The 19,579-nt window shown below is 41.9% G+C and overlaps 1 protein-coding gene across 1 annotated transcript in view; it reads right to left on the minus strand.

Annotated features, from left to right (window-relative positions):
- BFAR (bifunctional apoptosis regulator) overlaps nt 1-19,579 on the minus strand; it is a 95,925-nt gene that overhangs the window by 23,749 nt on the left and 52,597 nt on the right. The window contains exon 3 of the mRNA XM_073591081.1: nt 14,557-14,761. Within this exon, the coding sequence (XP_073447182.1) occupies nt 14,557-14,761 (205 nt within the window). The remainder of the gene's footprint in view (nt 1-14,556; nt 14,762-19,579) is intronic.

A 19,579-nucleotide genomic window follows, 5' to 3' on the forward strand; every position in this document is an offset into this window, starting at 1 on the left:
TCCTGACCCAGTCAAGTAAATGGGGCCACTCTGCAAGTGCTCTGAAACTGCAAGCTTCTGTGGGGTCCAAAGGGTTAAAGCAGGTGGTGAAAGCAACACAACACTGACTACTTTAACCCCCGTTTGCTGTACTGCACATGGCTGCAGGGCATTTGCAGAGTGGACTCATTTACTTTAATGGGTCATGCTTGTCAGGTGCTACACAGCTGTGGTGCGTTTTCAGAAAGTGCACCAAACTCGCAGGATATAATGGAAGTCTATGGCTAAGCGCAGGAAAGCTGCAGGTACACTGTACCCACTGCGTGGGTAAACCGCAGCACATGAAAGCATCCCTATACTATTATGTCCGGTGTATTTCTTCACACTGACCTGAAGCTCTCTTCTGCTACTGGCACCACTCTGGGGACCACTAGCTGGGATAAGAGGTGGAGTGCAGTTGGTATCACTCCACATGGGTACAGGAACCAGCGCTACAAAGGAGGCATTGGCTTATTTTGCTCCTGCTCCCTACAACAGCTCCAACTTTACAAGTAGTCCCTCTGCATTACACTGTTTGATGCTCTGGGATGACGGCTCAGCACATCCAGACCGCAATCTACTAGTAGATTGCGATCTATTGGTTGCTGACCCCCACTCTAGAAGCTGGAAATCACTGTAGTAGACACAGCTACACCAGTGACTTCCACTAGCTTTCAGGTCTCATGCCAAGTGGCTGCCCTGCTGCATACTGAACACAGGAGATCGTCCATCATTCAGAGAATGTTGTGCATTTTCTTAATGAATGCAAAGTATTCTCTGATCGGATGAGGTGGAGCACATGACATCAATGCTTCTCCACCTTGACCAGAGTACGCTTTGCATTCACTAAAATAATGCAAAGCATTCTCTGAATAGAGTCTGTGCCGAGTGGCCAACTACCTGTGCTCACAATGCAGTGGGACAGCTGCTTTCCAGTGGCACAGGACATAGAAGCTAGTGGAGATCACTGGAGTAGCGATGTCTACTACAGAGATTTCCAGCTTCCAGAGAGATCCCACAGGTACATGTAACTATGTAAAGATATCCATACCTGGAATTCTTCTTTAACCAGTTCCTACCCTATAGCCAAATGACGCCCACAGCACGGGGCTTAATTTGCTGTGACGGCATCAGTGGACGTCTTCCTGTGATCACGCTGCCAGCATACCCTCTGCAGCGGGTAGGCTCCGATTGCTGCGTCCTTAGGACACAGCTAATCAGAGGGAGGTAAAGAGCCAATCACAGTGGCCTTTTACCACATGATCAGCTGTGTCCAATGACAGCTGATCACTATGTGCCCACCAGCACCGTCCCATCAGTGAAGGAGAAAAATTACCCGTTACAAAATTTTATAACTATAAAAACTGTTTTTTAATTTTCCACATTTTCGGTCTTTCGATTGTTTAACAAAAAATAAAAAACCCGGTGGTGATTAAATACCACCAAAAGAAAGCTCCATTTGTGTGAAAAAAAAAAAAGAAAAATTTCATTAGTACATTGTAGCCTGACGGCGCAATTGTCACTTTAAGTGTGACAGCACTGAAAGCTGAAAATTGGCCTGGGTAGGAAGGTGGTAAAAGTGCCCATTGGCAAGGGGTTAAGGCTGGGTTCACACTGTCGTGCGGAGCGGCTCAAAGCAGGGGTAAGGTGAGTCCCTGTTCACCGTTTCAAGTCCAATTTCAGACCTGAAACAGACCAGAAGACACAGAGGACTCCTGTGCAATTCACTCCGCAGCCGTCCCAGAGATGTGTGAATCGGCTCCATTCAGAGCAGGTCAGAATCTCCTAACATGTGAACTGGAAACGCATTCAGTTCTCAATAGTGTGAACCCAGCCTATATTATATATAAAAAAAAAAAAAAAAAAAAAAAAAAAAAAAAAAAAAAGTAAATTACTGACTTCTAAAAACGATGGAATTGTTTTTGTGTCGGGTTCTGTAGAATAAACCTTAAGCCACTGAACTGGAATAAATATGCAGAGGACTGCACTGACTTCTGACATGGTTCTCAATGATTTGCATTTCCCTTTTTTCCAGTATAGGGACTTGAAGGCAGTCAAAGCCGGTGGCCATACATCAGTAAGGCAACTATAAAATTTTCAGGTAGGCAACAGCAGCAGGCCCCATATTTCTCTCAGAACAGGTACAGTTGTATGCAAAAGTTTAGGAACCCCTGACAATTTCTATGATTCTCATTTATAAATATTTGGGTGTTTGAATCAGCAATTTCATTTTGAAATATCAAATAACTAAAAGGAGTTCCACCCAGGGGGTCCATTAAAAAAAAAAAAAAAAAAAAAAAAAAAAAAAAAAATTTTAAAAAAGTCAGCAGCTACAAATACTGCAGCTGCTGACTTTTAATTGGACACTTACCTGTCCCTGGGTACAGCGATGCGGGGGATCGAAGCCCCGCTCGCCCCCCCCTCCGCTCGTCAGCATTTCAACTGTGGGCGCCGGGCTGTGGCTTCACAGCCTGGCACCCACTGCGCATGCGCGAGTGGCGCTGCGCGCCGTGATTGGCTGCTCAATCACCTGGGACCTGTAATGGGTCCCAGATGATTGACAGGAGGGAGGGAGCAGAGCCGAGCCCTTCCTGTGCCGAGGGGGAAGTGATGTCACCAGCCCAGGCAAAGGAAGAGGCAGACTACGAGGGACCACCTAGCAACAGGCATTTAGGTAAGTAAAAAAAAAAAAAAAATATCCAAATGTTTTTTTGTTTTTAGAATCTTTCAGGTATTTTTGTTTTTTTGGGTGGAACCCCACTTGAAGGACACAGTAATATTTCAGTAGTGAAATGAGGTTTATTGGATTAACAGAAAATGCGCAATATGCATCAAAACAAAATTAGACAGGTGCATAAATTTGGGCACCCCAACAGAAAAATCACATCAATATTTAGTAGAGCCTCCTTTAGCAGAAATAACAGCCTCTAGACGCTTCTTATAGCCTGTAATGAGTGTCTGTATTCTGGATGAATGTATGGTCAAAGATATTCAGGTCTGGGGACTGGTATGGCCATTCCAGAACATTGTACTTGTTCCTCTGCATAAATGCCGGAGTAGATTTTGAGCAGCGTTTTGGGTCATTGTCTTGTTGAAATATCCAGCCCCGGCGTAACTTCAACTTTGTGACTGATTCTTCAACATTATTCTCAAGAATCTGCTGATATTAAGTGGAAACCATGCGACCCTAAAAACTTTAACCAGATTCCCAGTACCGGTACTGGCCACACAGCCCCACAGCATGATGGAACCTCCACCAAATTTTACTGTGGGTAGCAAGTGTTTTTCTTGGAATGCTGTGTTCTTTTGCCGCCATGCATAACGCCCCTTGTTATGACCAAATAACTCAATCTTTGTTTCATCAGTCCACAGCACCTTATTCCAAAATGAAGCTGGCTTGTCCAAATGCGCTTTTGCATACCTCAAGTGACTCAGTTTGTGGCGTGTGTACAGAAAAGGCTTCTTTCGCATCACTCTCCCATACAGCTTCTCCCTGTGCAAAGTGCACTGAATTGTTGAAGGATGCACAGTGACACCATCTGCAGCAAGTTGATGTAGGTCTTTGGAGGTGGTCCGTGGGCTGTTTTTGACCGTTCTCACCATCCTTTGCCTCTCCAATATTTTATGTGGCCTGCCACTTCTGGCCTTAACAAGAACTGTGCCTGTGGTCTTTCACTTCCTCACTATGTTCCTCACAGTGGACACCGACAGCTTATATCTCTGCGATAACTTTTTGTAGCCTTCCCCTAAACCATAATGTAGAACAATCTTTGTTTTCAGGTCATTTGAGAGTTGTTTTGAGGCCCCCATGTTGCCACTCTTCAGAGGAGAGTCAAAGAGAACAACAACTTGCAATTGGCCACCTTAAAAACCTTTTCTCATGATTGGATGCACCTGTCTTAAGTTCAAGGCTTAATGAGCTCACCAAACCAATTGTGTGTTCCAATTAATCAGTGCTAAGTAGTTACAGGTATTCAAATCAACAAAATGACAAGGGTGCCACATTTATGCACCTGTCTAATTTAGTTTTGATGCATATTGCGCATTTTCTGTTAATCCAATAACCCTCATTTCACTACTGAAATATGTGTCCTTCAGTTATTTAAAAGATCAAAATGAAATTGCTGATCCAAACACCCAAATATTTATAAATGACAATCATGGAACTTATCAGGGGTTCCTAAACTTTTGCATACAACTGTATATAGAGCAGGGATATGCAATTAGCGGACCGCCAGCTGTTGCAGAACTACAAGTCCCATGAGGCATAGCAAGACTCTGGCAGCCACAAGCATGACACCCAGAGGCATGATGGGACTTGTAGTTTTGCAACAGCTGGAGGTCTGCTAATTACATATCCCTACTTTAGAGATCTTATTTTTTATTATGCAGTTTCCTCCTCTACATCCCTCCCTACTCTGACTTTTTTTGTTTAATCTGCTGTTCGTGGGTGCAATGCCTTGTAAGGCTCATAGTAACAAAAAAAAAAAAAAAAAAAAGAAGAAGATTATAAATGCACATTTTTTAACCTGCAAAAAGATGTGCGTTTATTTTTATTATTTTTTTTACAAAGGTGAGCTTATCCTTTAAATCAGGTCAACTTCTATGAAGACTGAGCATCGTGGCAGTCTGTCATATTAGCTACTTCATATGTAAACTGAAGGAAGAAAAGTACCTAATGCGGAAGAGTCACAATCATTACCATGATTCAAGTGTAACTATGGCCAGGTCCCCCATTTAGTGACATGTTGGCAATCCCTGAAAACCCTTCTCTTTAAAGAAGCCTATCCTGCTTCTAACACTGTTTTACTTCCTCCATCAGCTCATCCCCCCCAGCTATTACCTTTTGTAAGCTCTAATGAGCAGGGTCCTCAGATTCCTCTTGCACCAAATTGTAATGTAACTGTAACGTCTGCCTTTATTTTGTTAAGTGCTGCGCAAAATGTTGGAACTATATAAAACTTGTATAATAATAACAATAATGATGTTCGTTATGAAGTAAAAACTAGGCACAAATGCTAAAAGGCATGCTGCCAGGGCTCAAAAAATCCCAGGGGTCAGGTTGCCATGGCGACAAGATATTGCGTCCTGGCACCCGCGAACCTGGCATAGCGGGTGCCGCCAGGTAGAGGGGAGGGAGGAGAGTATATGCCTCCCCTTCTTGTTGCTGCCCCAGAATTGACGTGTATTTAGTCACTTGCAAGTCGCCATTTACAGTTTCCCCACGGGCCATCAAGTCCAGGAAAGACTGTAATGCAGTGTGATGTGCATTGCAACACATTTAGTGGAGTACAGTGAAAACATCCAGGGATCCCCCCACAAATACAGTGCATATAAAAAGTCTACACACCCCTGTGATGTAGAAAAAAAAAAAAAAAAAAAAAAAACACAAAGAAATAATTTCAGAACTTTTTCCACCTTTAACCACTTACTGAGCCTCTAAGGGGAGCGCGTGCCCGCCTCGTCACAAGGCACCTGATGCGCGTGCCTGGCGGCCGCGATGTCCACCGGGCACCCGTGATTGCCCGTGAACACAGCAGGACTGTGGATCTGTGCGTGTAAACACACAGATCCAGGTCCTGTCACAGGAGAGGAGACCGATGGTGTGTTCCCAGTACAGAGGAACACCGATCTGTCTCCTCCCCTTGAGTCCCCACCCCCTAGGAAACAACCCCTCAATCACCCCTTTCCCTGCTAGTCACAATTACACAGTAATCGGTGCATTTTTTTTTATAGCACTGATCGCTGTATAGATGTGAATGGTCCCAAAATAGTGTCCTAAGTGTCCGCCGCAATATCGCAGTCAAGGAAAAAAAAAAAACCCACACACATAAAAATTCCATAAATGTATCCCCTATTTTGTAGACGCTATACTTTTGCGAAAACCAATAAACGCTTATTGCGATTTTTTTCTACCAAAAATATGTAGAAGAATACATATGAATGAATTAATTGTAAAGCGCTGCAATGCGAACTGAATCGCCTCAAGGCGAGGCAAGATATCGGCCTAAACTGAGGAAAAAATTTGTTTTTGTTTTTTTTTGTTTAATGGGATATTATAGCAAAAAGTAAAAAATAGTGTTTTTTTTCAAAATTGTCACTCTTTGTTTATAGCGCAAAAAATAAAAACCGCAGAGGTGATCAAATACCACCAAAAGAAAGCCATTTGTGGGGAAAAAATTTCACACAGGTACAGTGTTGCATGACCGCGCAATTGTCAAAGTGTAACAGCGCTGAAAATTGGGCAGGAAGGGGGTGAAAATGCCCTGTACTGAAGAGGTTAATGTGACCTATAAACTGTTTAGCCATATTTTCTCCACTTGATGATGACTGTCTTCACTGTGTTCCATAGTATATCTAATGCCTTGGAAATTCTTTTGTACCCTTCTTTGACTAATAACTTAACAATGAGAACCCTCTGATGCTTTGGAAGCCCTCTGCGGACCATGGCTTTTGCTGTAGGATGCGACTAAGAAAATGTCAAGAAAGACCTACTCCTACTAGAACAGCTGAACTTTATTTGGGGTTAATCAAAGGGCACTTTAACCACTTAAGGACCAAGCCTCTTTCTGAGATTTGGTGTTTACAAGTTAAAGTTTTTTTTTGCTAGAAAATTACTTAGAAAAAAATATAGAATGTTTGGGGGTTCTAACAGCCTAGAGAATAAAATGGCAGACGTTGCAATACTTTGTCACACCGTATTTGTGCAGCGGTCTTACAAGCGCACCGTTTTGGAAAAAACACTTTTTTGAAGCAAAAAAATAAAACAGTAAACTTAGCCTAATTTTATATTATGAAAGATAAATGTTACGCCGAGTAAATTGATACCCAACATGCCACGCTTCAAAATTGTGCCTGCTCGTGGAATGGCGACAAACTTTTACCCTTAAAAATCTCCATAGGCGACGTTTAAAAAATTCTACAGGTTGCATGTTTTGAGTTATAGAGGTCTAGAGCTAAAATTATTGCTCTCGCTCCAACGATCGCTCACGTGTGGTTTGAACACCGTTTCCATATGTGGGCGCTATTCACGTATGCGTTCGCTTCTGCGTGCGAGCTCGGCGGGATGGGGCGCGTTTAAAATTTTTTTTTTTTTCTTATTTATTTTAGCTTTTATTTTTACTGTTCTTTTAGAAAAAAAAAATGTGTCACTTTTATTCCTATTACAAAGAATCCCTTTTAATAGAAAAAAAAAAGCATGACAGGACCTCTCAAATATGAGATCTGGGGTCAAAAAGTCCTCAGATCTCATATTTATACTAAAATGCAATAAAAAAAAGAAAAAAGTCCCTTTAAGAGCGATCGGCGGAAGTAACGTTTTGACATAGCTTCCATCCTGCAGTGGTATGGAGACGGGTGGGGGCCATCTTCCACCTCGTCTCCATGCATAACAGGAAGGAGGATTCAACCGCCTCCACCGACGGCTCAGGTAAGCGGCGGAGGGACCAGAGCACGGCGGGAAGGGGGGGCCCTCTCCCGCTAAAAGTGATCTTGCGGTGAATCCGCCGCAGAGACCACGTTTATCTGAAAGCAGACCGCCCATTGAAGAGGATACCAGGGTTATGGCAGCTAGCTGCTGCCATAACAACGATATTCCCCTTCAAAGTAGGTGGTAAGATGGCAGGCGGTACCATAAGTGGTTAAATGATGGCAGGTGTGTACCGACTCCCATTTAACGTGAGTTTGAATGCCTAAGGCTCCATTCACACTAGCGCGTTTTTTGATGCATTTTGCATTTTGCAGAAATGCATGGGAATTTTTTAACATGGGTTCCTATGGAACATGTTCACATCAATGCTTTTTTGTATCTCTGCGTTTTTGGAAAGGGTCGGGGACTTTTTTTCATGCAAAAAGCAGCGTTTTGCATGTAATGGATTTCAATGGACAAGCATCAAAAATGCAAGTGCACCGTTTTTGCAGCGTTTTTGCAGCGTTTTTGGTGCGTTTTTGGTGCGTTTTTGCCGGTTTTTTTTTTTTTGTAATTTTTTTTTAAGACTGTAAAAAAAAATGAAAAAAAAAAAAAACGCAAAACGCAAATCGCGGCAAAAACGCGGCAAAAATGCCGCAAAAACGCTACAAAAACGCTGCTCAAAAACGTGCCAAGCATGAAAAAAAAACCTCCAAAAACGCTCAAAAGCAACATGCATAGGTGTGAATCGAGCCTAACAGCTTGCCGACCAGCCGCCATCATTATACTGGGGCACGTCGGCACGATCCTGCGAACCATTGTAGCTGTACGTTGGCACTTTAAATGACTATAGCAGACGCGTGCCCGCTGCATGGCAGGGGAATCAATGCGCGTGGTCAACAGTCGCGATGATCAACGCCGGCCACGAGAGCCAGAGCAGGGAAATGTGTGTAAACACACAAATCCCTGTTCTGTGAGGCGAGACAGATTGTTCCTAGCTAGCAGGAACATCGATAGGTCTCTTCCTCTAGTTAGTTCCATCCCTCCACAGTTAGAAACACAAACAAGGGAACACATTTAACCCCTTGATCACCCCCTAGTGTTAACCCCTTCCCTGCCAGTGACATTTATACAGTAATCAGTGCATTTTTATAGCACTGATTGCTGTATAAATGTCAGTGGTCCCAAAAATATGTCAAGTGTCCGATCTGTCCGCGGCAATGTCGCAGTATCGCTAATCACCGCCATTGCTAGTAAAAAAAAAAAAAGAAAAAAAAAAAAGCCATAAATCTATCCCATAGTTTGTAGACGCTATAACTTTTGCACAAACCAATCAATATACGCTTATTGCGATTTTTTTTACCAAAAATATATATTTACAAAAACTGATGAAAACATTTGATTTTTAAAAACATTTTTGGGGATATTACAGCAAAAAGTAAAAAAGTTTTTTCAAAAATTGTCACTTTTTTGTTTATAGCGCAAAAAATAAAAAAAACGCAGAGATGATTGTCAGTTAAAGCGGTGCAGTGCCGCATCTCAAAAAAATGGCCTGGTCATTAAGCAGGCAAATCTTCCGGTCTGTAAGTGGTTAATTCTGAACACAGCTACACCCCCCTGTTATAAGAGGGTGTGCACACTTATGCAACCACATTAGCTTAGTTTTTTATTTTTACTCCCTCATAAAAAGATTTCAGTTTGTTTTTCAATTGAGTTGTACAGTTTATTGGTCACAATAAAAAGGTGGAAAAAAGTTTTGAAATGATTTATCTTGGTCTTTTATTTTACATCACAGAAACCTGACATTTTAACAGGGGTGTGTAGACTTCTTATATCTACACGTAAAAAACGCACACGTCAGCCCATCTACTCCTGAAAACATTGATTGCAATATGTTACATATCTCTGCGCATGCCGGAATGAGAGCAATAATTCTAGCACCAGACCCCCTTCATAACTCTAAACAGATGACACATAGGGGTCTTTTAAAGCATCGCCTACGGAAAATATAGGGTACTGAAGTTTGTCGCCATTTCACAGTTTGATATGTTTATCTATTTACTCGGTACATCATTGACTTTATTTACCAAAATAATTGGGTAATTTATTCTGTTCATGTACCCTCTAAGATTAACTTTAATGTATTTTTTACTGAAATTTCCTAGATCTTTGCAGTGATATCGAGTGACATAAAAAATTGCAACTACCACTATTTTAATTCTCTAGAGCAGTGGTTCTCAACTCCTGTCCTCAGGACCCACTAACACGCCAGGTTTGCAAGATAACTGAAACATCACAGGTGATATCATTTGCTGCTCAGTGATTGCAGTATTCTAGTCTGCATCTGCCCAATACTTAAAATTTGGCCTGTTAGTGGGTCATGAGGACAGGAGATAGATATAGGGTTTTATGTAATCTTTAGACCTAAAATGATGATTTTTTTAAACAGGTGTGCCAAAAACCTCAGCAAAAATGTCTCTGGGAGCAAAAGAGCTAAAGGATAAGTTCCGACATTTTCGGGTCTGGGGTTATTTAAGCATCTCCATAACAAGACATCAGTGATAGGCAGATCCCTTTGACAATGTGTTTGAGCACAAAACACGTTTGGATGGGTCCTATACACAGACGTTGCCACTGCAACCTCGTGGTAGGAGCGGTGTGCTTTTCTTGCATTTTATACTACTATTTTTATGGCCTTTATGTACTCCCAATTTTTAATACATACTACCATCATATTAGCTATATTCTTGGCTCCCGGTAAACTTTTTTTATGCAGTACAACTCCATTGAAGGGGTACGTGGATTCATCGCCATTTACTCCACTTCCACCTGGATGTTGATCATTGGTGCAGGACCTGACTGACATCTGTTCACGTGTTTTATAACACAAGGCTAATCTTTATCCATCTTCTGGTGAGTACATTATATACTGGTGGTGGGAAATCACCGCAGAGATTCTACAAGACCACACTTTGGGTGGAAAACCCTCTACTTGAGATGCTAGCTTTCAGCCAACATCTGACACAGGTTTTGACACTCCTTAGTTTCTTTGAAACGAGATGTTCTAAGGAGTATCAATTTGTTTTTTATGCACATTTGCACTTTATGTTCAACCATAAACAGTTTTTTTTAATGTTATTTTTGACTTTGGATTCACTTTATTTTTCACTTTTGGCTGATAGGTATGGTGGAGATATTGGAGATATTCACTATTAATTTTTTTAGCGCTGCACTTGTTTGATTTTATATTGCTTGAGGATTGTATAGTCACATTTTATGTGCTAGCGGCTCCTTTGTTACATTGAGCGATCACATTTGTGAATTTTAAATTTGAGTTTACCCGAGTTAGAGCAGCTAGTTTTTTGTATATTAAACAGACATTTTTGATATTGGATCTAAACGCCCTGTTATATCAGCTGAAGTGTTTTCTAGAGATGCCGATAATAGCTTGCACAGCATTTTTATTAGTTTACAAAATCTCGTCACCACTGAAATTAAAACTCACTGGGACATTTCATTCCTTGGAACGTGTGTAGATGAGAATATGGTCCACAGATCATCAAGATGGGATATCCCTCCTGGGATAGATGGGACTAAAAAATTATGTAGAATGGTTTAAGTTTTTTAATGGCGCTAATATTGATTTACTCAAATTTATGATTAGGAAAAAGAAAAAATTATGACTTGAAGAAAAAAAAAAAAGGAAGATGTAGGGAAAAGTGGGATATTTAATCTGAGTAAAAGGGACATTGACTGAGGATGAGAAATCTCTACTCAATAAAAGGTTTAAAATTCGCACCACAAGCCAAGCTTAATAAAATTTCAAACGTATACTGAGATTCATAAATTTACAAGGAAAGAGTAATTGAAAAAACATTTTGCCCAGAATCCCATCATGAGGAACTCCCAAACATCACTTAAAGATTCTAATTTGAGGAATGCTTCCCTCTTTACCCCTTCTACATCTACTAAGCCCTAGATCAGTGTGCTTAAGGATATGGTTACCAAAGATTTGGAGGCACTCAAATCGCATGCCAAATCGGTGGCAATTGCAGCGTCCGAATCAGTGCGACGCTGCATTGATTCCCAAAAGTAGTTTCTGTACTACTATTGACGATTGCAGGGTGCGATTTTCATTGACATCTGTGCAGAAACCCGCACAGACGTCTCCAAAATCGCCCCCGAAGTCAGGACTGACACACGGGAATGAAACTGAGTTCATCTGAACTCGCACAATTTCATTTCCGCAGTCAGTGTGAACCAGGGCTTAAGGCGAAATCCATTAAACATGATAAATTTGGATAGGAGTTTTAAAACTTTACTGGAGAAGAGGGATTTGGTTTTTAGACCAGCGGATAAAGGGGGAGGAGAAGTGGTTTTAGATAAAACTGATCATATCAATGAATGTTACCGGTTATTAAATAATCATACCACTTGCAGAGAACTACCCAAAGTTCCCACTAAGCAGTATAAATGTACCTTAAAAGAACTGATAACTCAGGGCTATGAACAAGGTATTAGCAATAATAGAGAACATGAATTTTTATGCCCAGAAGCACCAAAATACCAGTTTTTTTTTACTGTTTCTGTAAAAATTCACAAGAGTCTCACCTCAACGCCAGGTAGAGCTATTGTGCGTGGTGTTGGTTCCCTACTAGCTAGAGCAGGTGAATATTTAGATTTTTCTCCAGCCCCTTGTGTCATCTACGCCATCTTTTTTGAAAGACACCAAATATTGAATGATCTTCAAACAGTAAGGCTCGGTTCACACTAGGGGCGGCACGACTTTCAGGTCGCCTCACCGAGGCGACCTGCACACGACAGGGGCGGCGACTTGCAAAACGACTTCTATATAGAAGTCTATGCAAGTCGCCCCCAAAGTAGTACAGGAACCTTTTTCTAAGTCGGAGCGACTTGTGTCGCTCCGACTAGAACGGTTCCATAGTACAGAACGGGACGCTACTAGTCATCCTAGTGTGAACCGGCACTAAGGGTCAATGAACATACATATCTGGTAACAACAGATGTATCAGCTTTGTATAGTAATATTGCTCATCAAGATTTAGATTTCAAGGACTAATTTCCCCTCTATGTAAAAAAAAAAAAATCTTATGGATTAAAATCTTGCAATGTCTCAATTACTTCTGGTTTAGCAATACTTTTTATTTACAGACCAGGGTAGCCATGGGGGCAAAATTTGTCCCCAGCCTGGCTGAACCTTTTATGACCAGGTGGGAAGAGGACATCATATATGCCAGAGATTGGCCTGAACTTACTTTTTACCGTAGATATATTGAGGATGTACTCTTATTGCAGGGTGATAGGCTCTCTTTAGATAATTTTCTAAGCACTTTAAATAATAAGCTCAATATTGAATTTACCTATTCATGTAGCGAGAGCGAGATTTATTTTTTGGACCTTATCCTAATCAATAATGGTACTGCTATTACAACCAAATCCTTTTTAAACCCACTGATAGGAATGGTTATATTCCAAAGAACAGCTGCCATCATCCGAATTGGCTTCAATATATTCCGAAGGGCAGAACTGTTGTAGTTTTGCAGTGTTTTTTGCTTACGCTGAAGTATTAAAAGAGGTTTATGATGCCAGTGAATGTAGCTACACTCCATAGGGAATCCCTACTTGTACAGAAACCTAAAGAACAACTATCTGATAATTTTTGCCCTTTTATATCACTGACTTCTCATCCCAACATTATCAAGTTGAAAAGATTATCAAAAAACATTAGGGATATTAAAAAGAGATCCAGTTCTTTGTTCCATTTTACCTTCACAACCCCAAGTTGCATTCAGAGGGACTCCTAATCTTAGAGACAAACTGGCACTAAATGTGGTGGATCCCCCCCCCCCCCATTGGGCTTTTTTTATTTTTATTTTACAGCTCTGAGGCTTTTTCCCCTTGCAAAAAAATGCATTGTATGCAGGGAAATGAGAACCCCCATTCGTAAATGCACTCAATTTTGTTCCAACACTACACAGAGATCTTATAACCTCAATTCTTTCATTACATGCAATACTAGATATCTTGTATACATGCTCGAATGTCCATGCCGGAAACAGTACATTGGCTGCACTGTTAGACGACTTTGTGACCGTCTCAGAACATGTGTACAACATTAAAATGGGGTTTTAGGGGTCATGATTTGTCAGCACACATCAAAAGATTCCATAAAAGTGATGCTAGTCAACTGAAATTTGTGGGAATTGATGTTGTTGATCCTTATTGGAGAGGAAGCAATCGAAAAAGGAGGGGGAGTTATCTAGGAAGGAGACCCAGTGGGTATGTTATTGATGGATTGCTTTGTTCCCAAGGGCCTTAATGTCGATCTGGATAAATTGTTTCATAGATAACAGTTGAATGTACCATTTCATTTATGCCGTAACACAGCACTGTTTACTAAATGAGGCTTTATACAGTACACACAGCTGCTGCAACTGTTAGTTTGGACCAAGCTGGTCCAAAATGTACCATTTTAGTTTGCCAACTATTTAAATTCCACTGAAAATGGAAGTTCTGCTTCTTTTCCTTGAGTTTCACTTAAAAACATCACATTTCAAGTCTAAGGAAAAAGCGGTAGTAAACCGTGGCAGTTAAAAAGAAAAATAATCCCCTGCAAGGCAATGGCATCGCATACTAGCACATTATGAAAATTTTTACCTTAGAACGAAGCCCAGTCAGTGGTGTACTTTTACCGCTGACAAGGTTTCCATCTTCCCCCAGTCTTCCCTCTGGCAGCTTAAATGGCCTAGCCACGATGACATCACTCATGCACATGCATGCGAGTCACGGCCATGGCACATCACTCTGAAGGAATGGCACGGGTATGCCATTTCTTCAGAGGACATGCGCTGGCAAGTCTCAAGCTGTCAAAAGAGCAAATATCTCCTAAAAACAGTGCACGTTTAGGAGATATTCATTTTACCTACAGGTAAGCCTTATTATAGGCTTTCGTGTAGGGGAAAAAAAATAAAAAATAAAATAATCACCAAGCGGACTTAATTTTTGTTTTATAGAATACTTATAGGTAAATTTGGTTTAAAAATAAATAAAATCATGTCACGCTCATTTTGCAATGTTTAAAACTATTTATATAAAAAAAGTTCACTCACTGCCACCCCTGTTAAAGCAGTCAACACCCCTGAAAAGAATCCTCCTCCTCTGTTCAAATTCGTTCGTCCTGATCTGGAAGACGTTTGGTTCTGTTCATCTCCAAATTTATTGAAGGCCTGCAAGGCTCGACCAATTTCACTGTTCTGCTCAAGGTCTTCATATTTCTCCTTGATGGCATCAGGAAATAGTTTTTCTATCACATCTCTGCCACATGAAATCAGAAAAAAGGGGGGGGGGGGGGGAGAAGAGAAAGACCATGAAAATATTATTCAGAATTTTTAAATGGATATATTTCTGTTAAAGGAGACCTTGCTCTAAAAATTAGGATTTTTTTCGTCATACTTACCTAATAAATCCTTTTCTTTGAATAAATCACAGGACACAGAGTTAGGCCATTATTCATTACTTACTGGATTATATGCCATCTCTAGGAGAATGGACACCGGTAGACAGTCTTAGACAGGTAGTCCGCCCCTATATAACCCCTCCCATACAGGAAGTACTTCAGTTTTGTAGCAAGCTCTGAATCCTCAAAAAAGAGAGGAGGGACCTCTGTGTCCAGTGATGTATTCAAAGAAAAGGATTTTACAGGTAAGTAGGACAGAAAAAAATCCTATTTTCTTTATCATACATCACGGGACACAGAGTTAGGCTATTATTCATTACTTACTGGGACGTCCCAAAGCAATAACCTTGAGGGGAGGGAGACACCCTACCAAACAAAAAAATAGCCATCAGACTTGAAAAAGCAGCCTGTAGTACACTACAGCTGCTTGAACATCTACCTGATAAAACCTTGTGAACGTATGCACGGAAGACCAGGTAGCAGCCTTACAAGTCTGAGCCACAGATATCGGATGGCGAAAAGGCCAGGAGGTTCCTATACCCCTGGTAGAATGAGCTCTCACCCTAAAAAGGGAGGAGCCTTACGTTTCAGACCATAGACCTGAGTGACCAACTGGCGGACCGGACCCAATTGGCAATGGAAGCTGCCCCTGCCCCTTCTGGCAAAAAAAAAAAAAAAAAAACAACGTCCAAGGAATGCAGTCATCTCACCGAATGAGGCCGAGAGAAAAATGGCGGCAAATCTGGATTTTGCAAAAGCATTTGACACAGTTCCCCATAAACGTTTACTGTACAAAATAAGGTCTGGAAACCTTACAAGAAGATCTGAACAAATTAATCGGGTGGGCTACTACATGGCAAATTAGGTTTAATGTATGAAATAATGCATTTGGGTGGCAAAAATTTGAATGCAATCTATACACTAGGGGGGGGGGGGGGGACCTCTGGGGAATCTAGCATGGAAAAAGGACCTGGAGATCAACAACAGCTGCAATGCCAAGCTGCTGCTAACAAAGCAAACAGAATATTGTCATGCATTAAAAAAAAAAAAAGGGATTAAGTCCAGGGATAAAGCGATAATTCTCCCACTCTACAAGACTCTGGTCAGGCCACTCCTGGAGTACGCTGTCCAGTTCTGGGCACCAGTCCTCAGGAAGGATGTACTGGAAATTGAGCAAGTACAAAGAAGGGCAACAAAGCTAATTAAAAGGGTCTGGAGGATAATTATGAAGAAAGATTGCGAGCACTGAACTTATTCTCACTGGAGAATAGACGCTTGATAGGGGATACGATTTCAATTTACAAATACCGTACTGGTGATCCTACAATAGGGATAAAACTTTTTCGCGGAAGGGAGTTTAAACAAGACAAGTGGCCACTCATTAAAATTAGAAAAGAGGTTTAACCTTAAACGTAGAGGGTTCTTTACTGTAAGAGCGGCAAGGATGTGGAATTCCCTTCCACAGGCAGTGGTCTCAGCAAAAAACTATTAGATAAGCACCTGAACGACCATAACATACAGGGATATATAAAAAGGTAATACTCACATAATCTCACACACACATACACACACCAGGTTGGACTTGTATCTTTTTTCAACCTCACCCTACTATGTAACAAGGTCCCGATTAAAAGGAAAGGGCGACACCACCTTTGGCTAGAAGGATGGAATAGGACGCAACACCTTGTCGTGGTGAAGAATTAGATATGGTTCCCTACATGAAAAGGCCGCCAATTCTGACACCCTTCTAGCCGAGGTGATGTCCAATCCCAACGCTGGGAAATTTCTAGGAACACCTTCGGGTGTAGGGACCATTCCCCCCGGGCAGATCTGCCCCCCAGTTCTCTACACCCAGGATATGGACTGCCGATGGAACCAGAACATGTCCCTCTGCCCAAGCTAGTATGGGGTTCACCTCTTCCTTAGCTGAACAACTGGTGCCGCCCTGGTGGTTTATATAGGCCACTGCAGCAGCATTGTCAGACTGAACCCAGATAGGGCAGTCCTGAAGCCCCACCATCTAGGAGGTAGGGCCAGACATACTGCCTGCAACTCCAGGAGGTCGATGGGCAGGCTCTTTTCTGCCCTTAACCATCACCTCTTAGCTGTAAGCCCCTCTAGGGTTGCTCCCCAGCCTGAGTGAGACTGGCATCTGTGGTCAGTACTCTCCAAGACACCGGGAGGAAGGATCTTCCCTTTCGCAGGTTTAGGCTTAAGCGCGCCAGAGGAGATAAGAACATGGGGTAATCCAGGACTTGCCCTCTTCTGTTCCAAGCAGACAAGATGTCTCGTTGTATAGGCCTGGAATAGAACTGGGCATAGGGCACCGCCTAGAAGGAGGACACCATCCTTCCTAGAAGGCTGTTACAGAGCCGAATAGAGGGATGTCTGTCGCCCCTTATCCGACGCACCTGATGCTTCAGGGCACAGATCCTTACCAGTGGCAAAAAATACCCTTGCCTGGACCATATGTAGGATGGGACCTAAGTACTTCAGACTTTGAGCTGGTCTCAAGGCTGATTTTTCAGTATTTATGACCAAGCCAAGGCTTTCTAAATACCGCTCTGTGCAGGCTATGCTCTGTTCTAGTCTGTAGTATGTAATCTGAGCAGGAGGTCGTCTGGGAACTTGAGCAGCAAGATTCCCTAGGTCCTTAAAAAAAAAAAAAAAACCCCAGTACTGGTGCTAGGACCTTTGTGAACACCGGGGTGCTGTGGCAAGCCCAAAGGGCAGAGCCACAAACTGGAAAGGACGTTCCTCTACTGAAAAACGCAGGAACCTTTGATGAGATTGAAAGATAGGTACATGTAAAACACGAGTCCTTGATAACGATGGAGGCTACTATTGAGGGAACAGACTCCATCTGCAAGGACTGGATTAATAGATGATGCTGGTTCAGGGATCTTAGATCCAAAATGGGTCTCGTGTCCCGGTTTGGTTTTTGAACCGTGAACAGGTTTCAATAAAGCCCTGCGCCCCTTTTGGATACAGGAACCTGTATAAAATCACTCCCCGATACACTAATTGATCTAGTGCCTGAAACCATAAGTTTCTCTTTTGAGGATTTGAGGGAACGCTGGATCTTAGAAACCTGAGGGGGAACCCCCCGTAATTCCAGCTTGTAACCGTGGGATACTGGTCGAGGATACTGTTGAGGGTCTCCAAATGTCTGCAAAGTACAGCAGCCTCCCCCCCACCCAATAGAGTAGCAGCATCCCCTCAAAAGGAGGTCTTGTTGCCGGGTTTAGAAGAGTTTTGGACCCAGGGTTTCTTCTGACCCTGCAGTTTGCTCTGGGTTTTTGCACCCCATCAGCGGCGAAACTGCCTTGGCGCCGAAACGCCTAAGGAAGCGGTCCCTGAGGTTTGAAACGAGGGATGCCTGGTCCTTCTCTTCATAGGAAGTAGAGCTCTTCCCTCCGGAAATCTTTTGGATAAATCAACAAACACTCCCCATGAAAGGGGAACCCTGCCAATAACTTCTTACAAAGAAGCTCAATTGACCAGTTCTTAAAGCGGAAGTAAACCCATCCATAAGAGTTTGATTTCCAGCACGTGCCGGAAATGTAACACTCCCATTGGTTGTGCTCTCAACCAAACTGTCAAGCCATTCAATGGCTGATGTCATAACTGATCACATGTGCAAAATCATGGCAGTTGTAGATTAAACAAAGGCAAAAACGATAGGGGGGTTTATACTTTAACCACTCAAGGACCAGCCTCGTTTTGGATTTTAGGTGTTTACATGTTTAAAACAGGTTTTTCTGCTAGAAAATTACTTAGAACCCCCAAACATTATATATGGTTTTTCTTCTAACACCCTAGAGAATACAATGGCGGTCATTGCAATACTTTATTTTGCACCGTATTTGCGCAGCGGTCTTATAAGCGCACTTTTTTTGGAAAAAATTAACTTTTTTGAATAAAAAAATAAAACAGTAAAGTTATCCCAATTTTTTTTTTATATTGTGAAATATAATGTTACGCCAAGTAAATTGATACCCAACATGTCATGCTTGAAAATTGCGCCCGCTCGTGGAATGGCGTCAAACTTTTACCCTCAAAAATCTCCATAGGCGACGTTTAAAAAATTCTACAGGTTGCATATTTTGCGCTACAGAGGAGGTCTAGGGCTAGAATTATTGCTCTCGCTCTACCGGTCGCTGTGATACCTCACATGTGTGGTTTGACCACCATTTTCATATGCGGGCACTACTCGTGTATGCGTTCGCTTCTGCGCGCGAGCTCGTCGGGACAGGGGGGGGGGGGGTTTTAAAAATTTTTTTTTTTTACTTTTATTATTTATTTTTAAATATTTTAATTTTTACACTGTTTAAAAAAAAATTGTGTCACTTTTATTCCTATTACAAGGAATGTAAACATCCCTTGTAATAGAAAAAAGCATGGCAGGACCTCTTAAATATGAGATCTGGGGTCAAAAAGACCTCAGATCTCAGATTTACACTAAAATGCAATAAAAAAAAAAAAAAAAAAAAGTAATTTAGAAAAATGACATTTGAAAAAAATATGCCTTTAAGAGGCGTGGACGGAAGTGACGTTTTGACGTCGCTTCCGCCCAGCAGTATCATGGAGACGAGTGAGCGCCATCTTGGCCTCACTCGTCTCCAGACACACCACGCAGAAGGATGCGATCGCCTCCGCCGCTACCGACGGCTCCG

The sequence above is a fragment of the Aquarana catesbeiana genome, linkage group LG06, assembly GCF_042186555.1.
Source record: "Aquarana catesbeiana isolate 2022-GZ linkage group LG06, ASM4218655v1, whole genome shotgun sequence".
Lineage (NCBI taxonomy): Eukaryota > Metazoa > Chordata > Amphibia > Anura > Ranidae > Aquarana > Aquarana catesbeiana.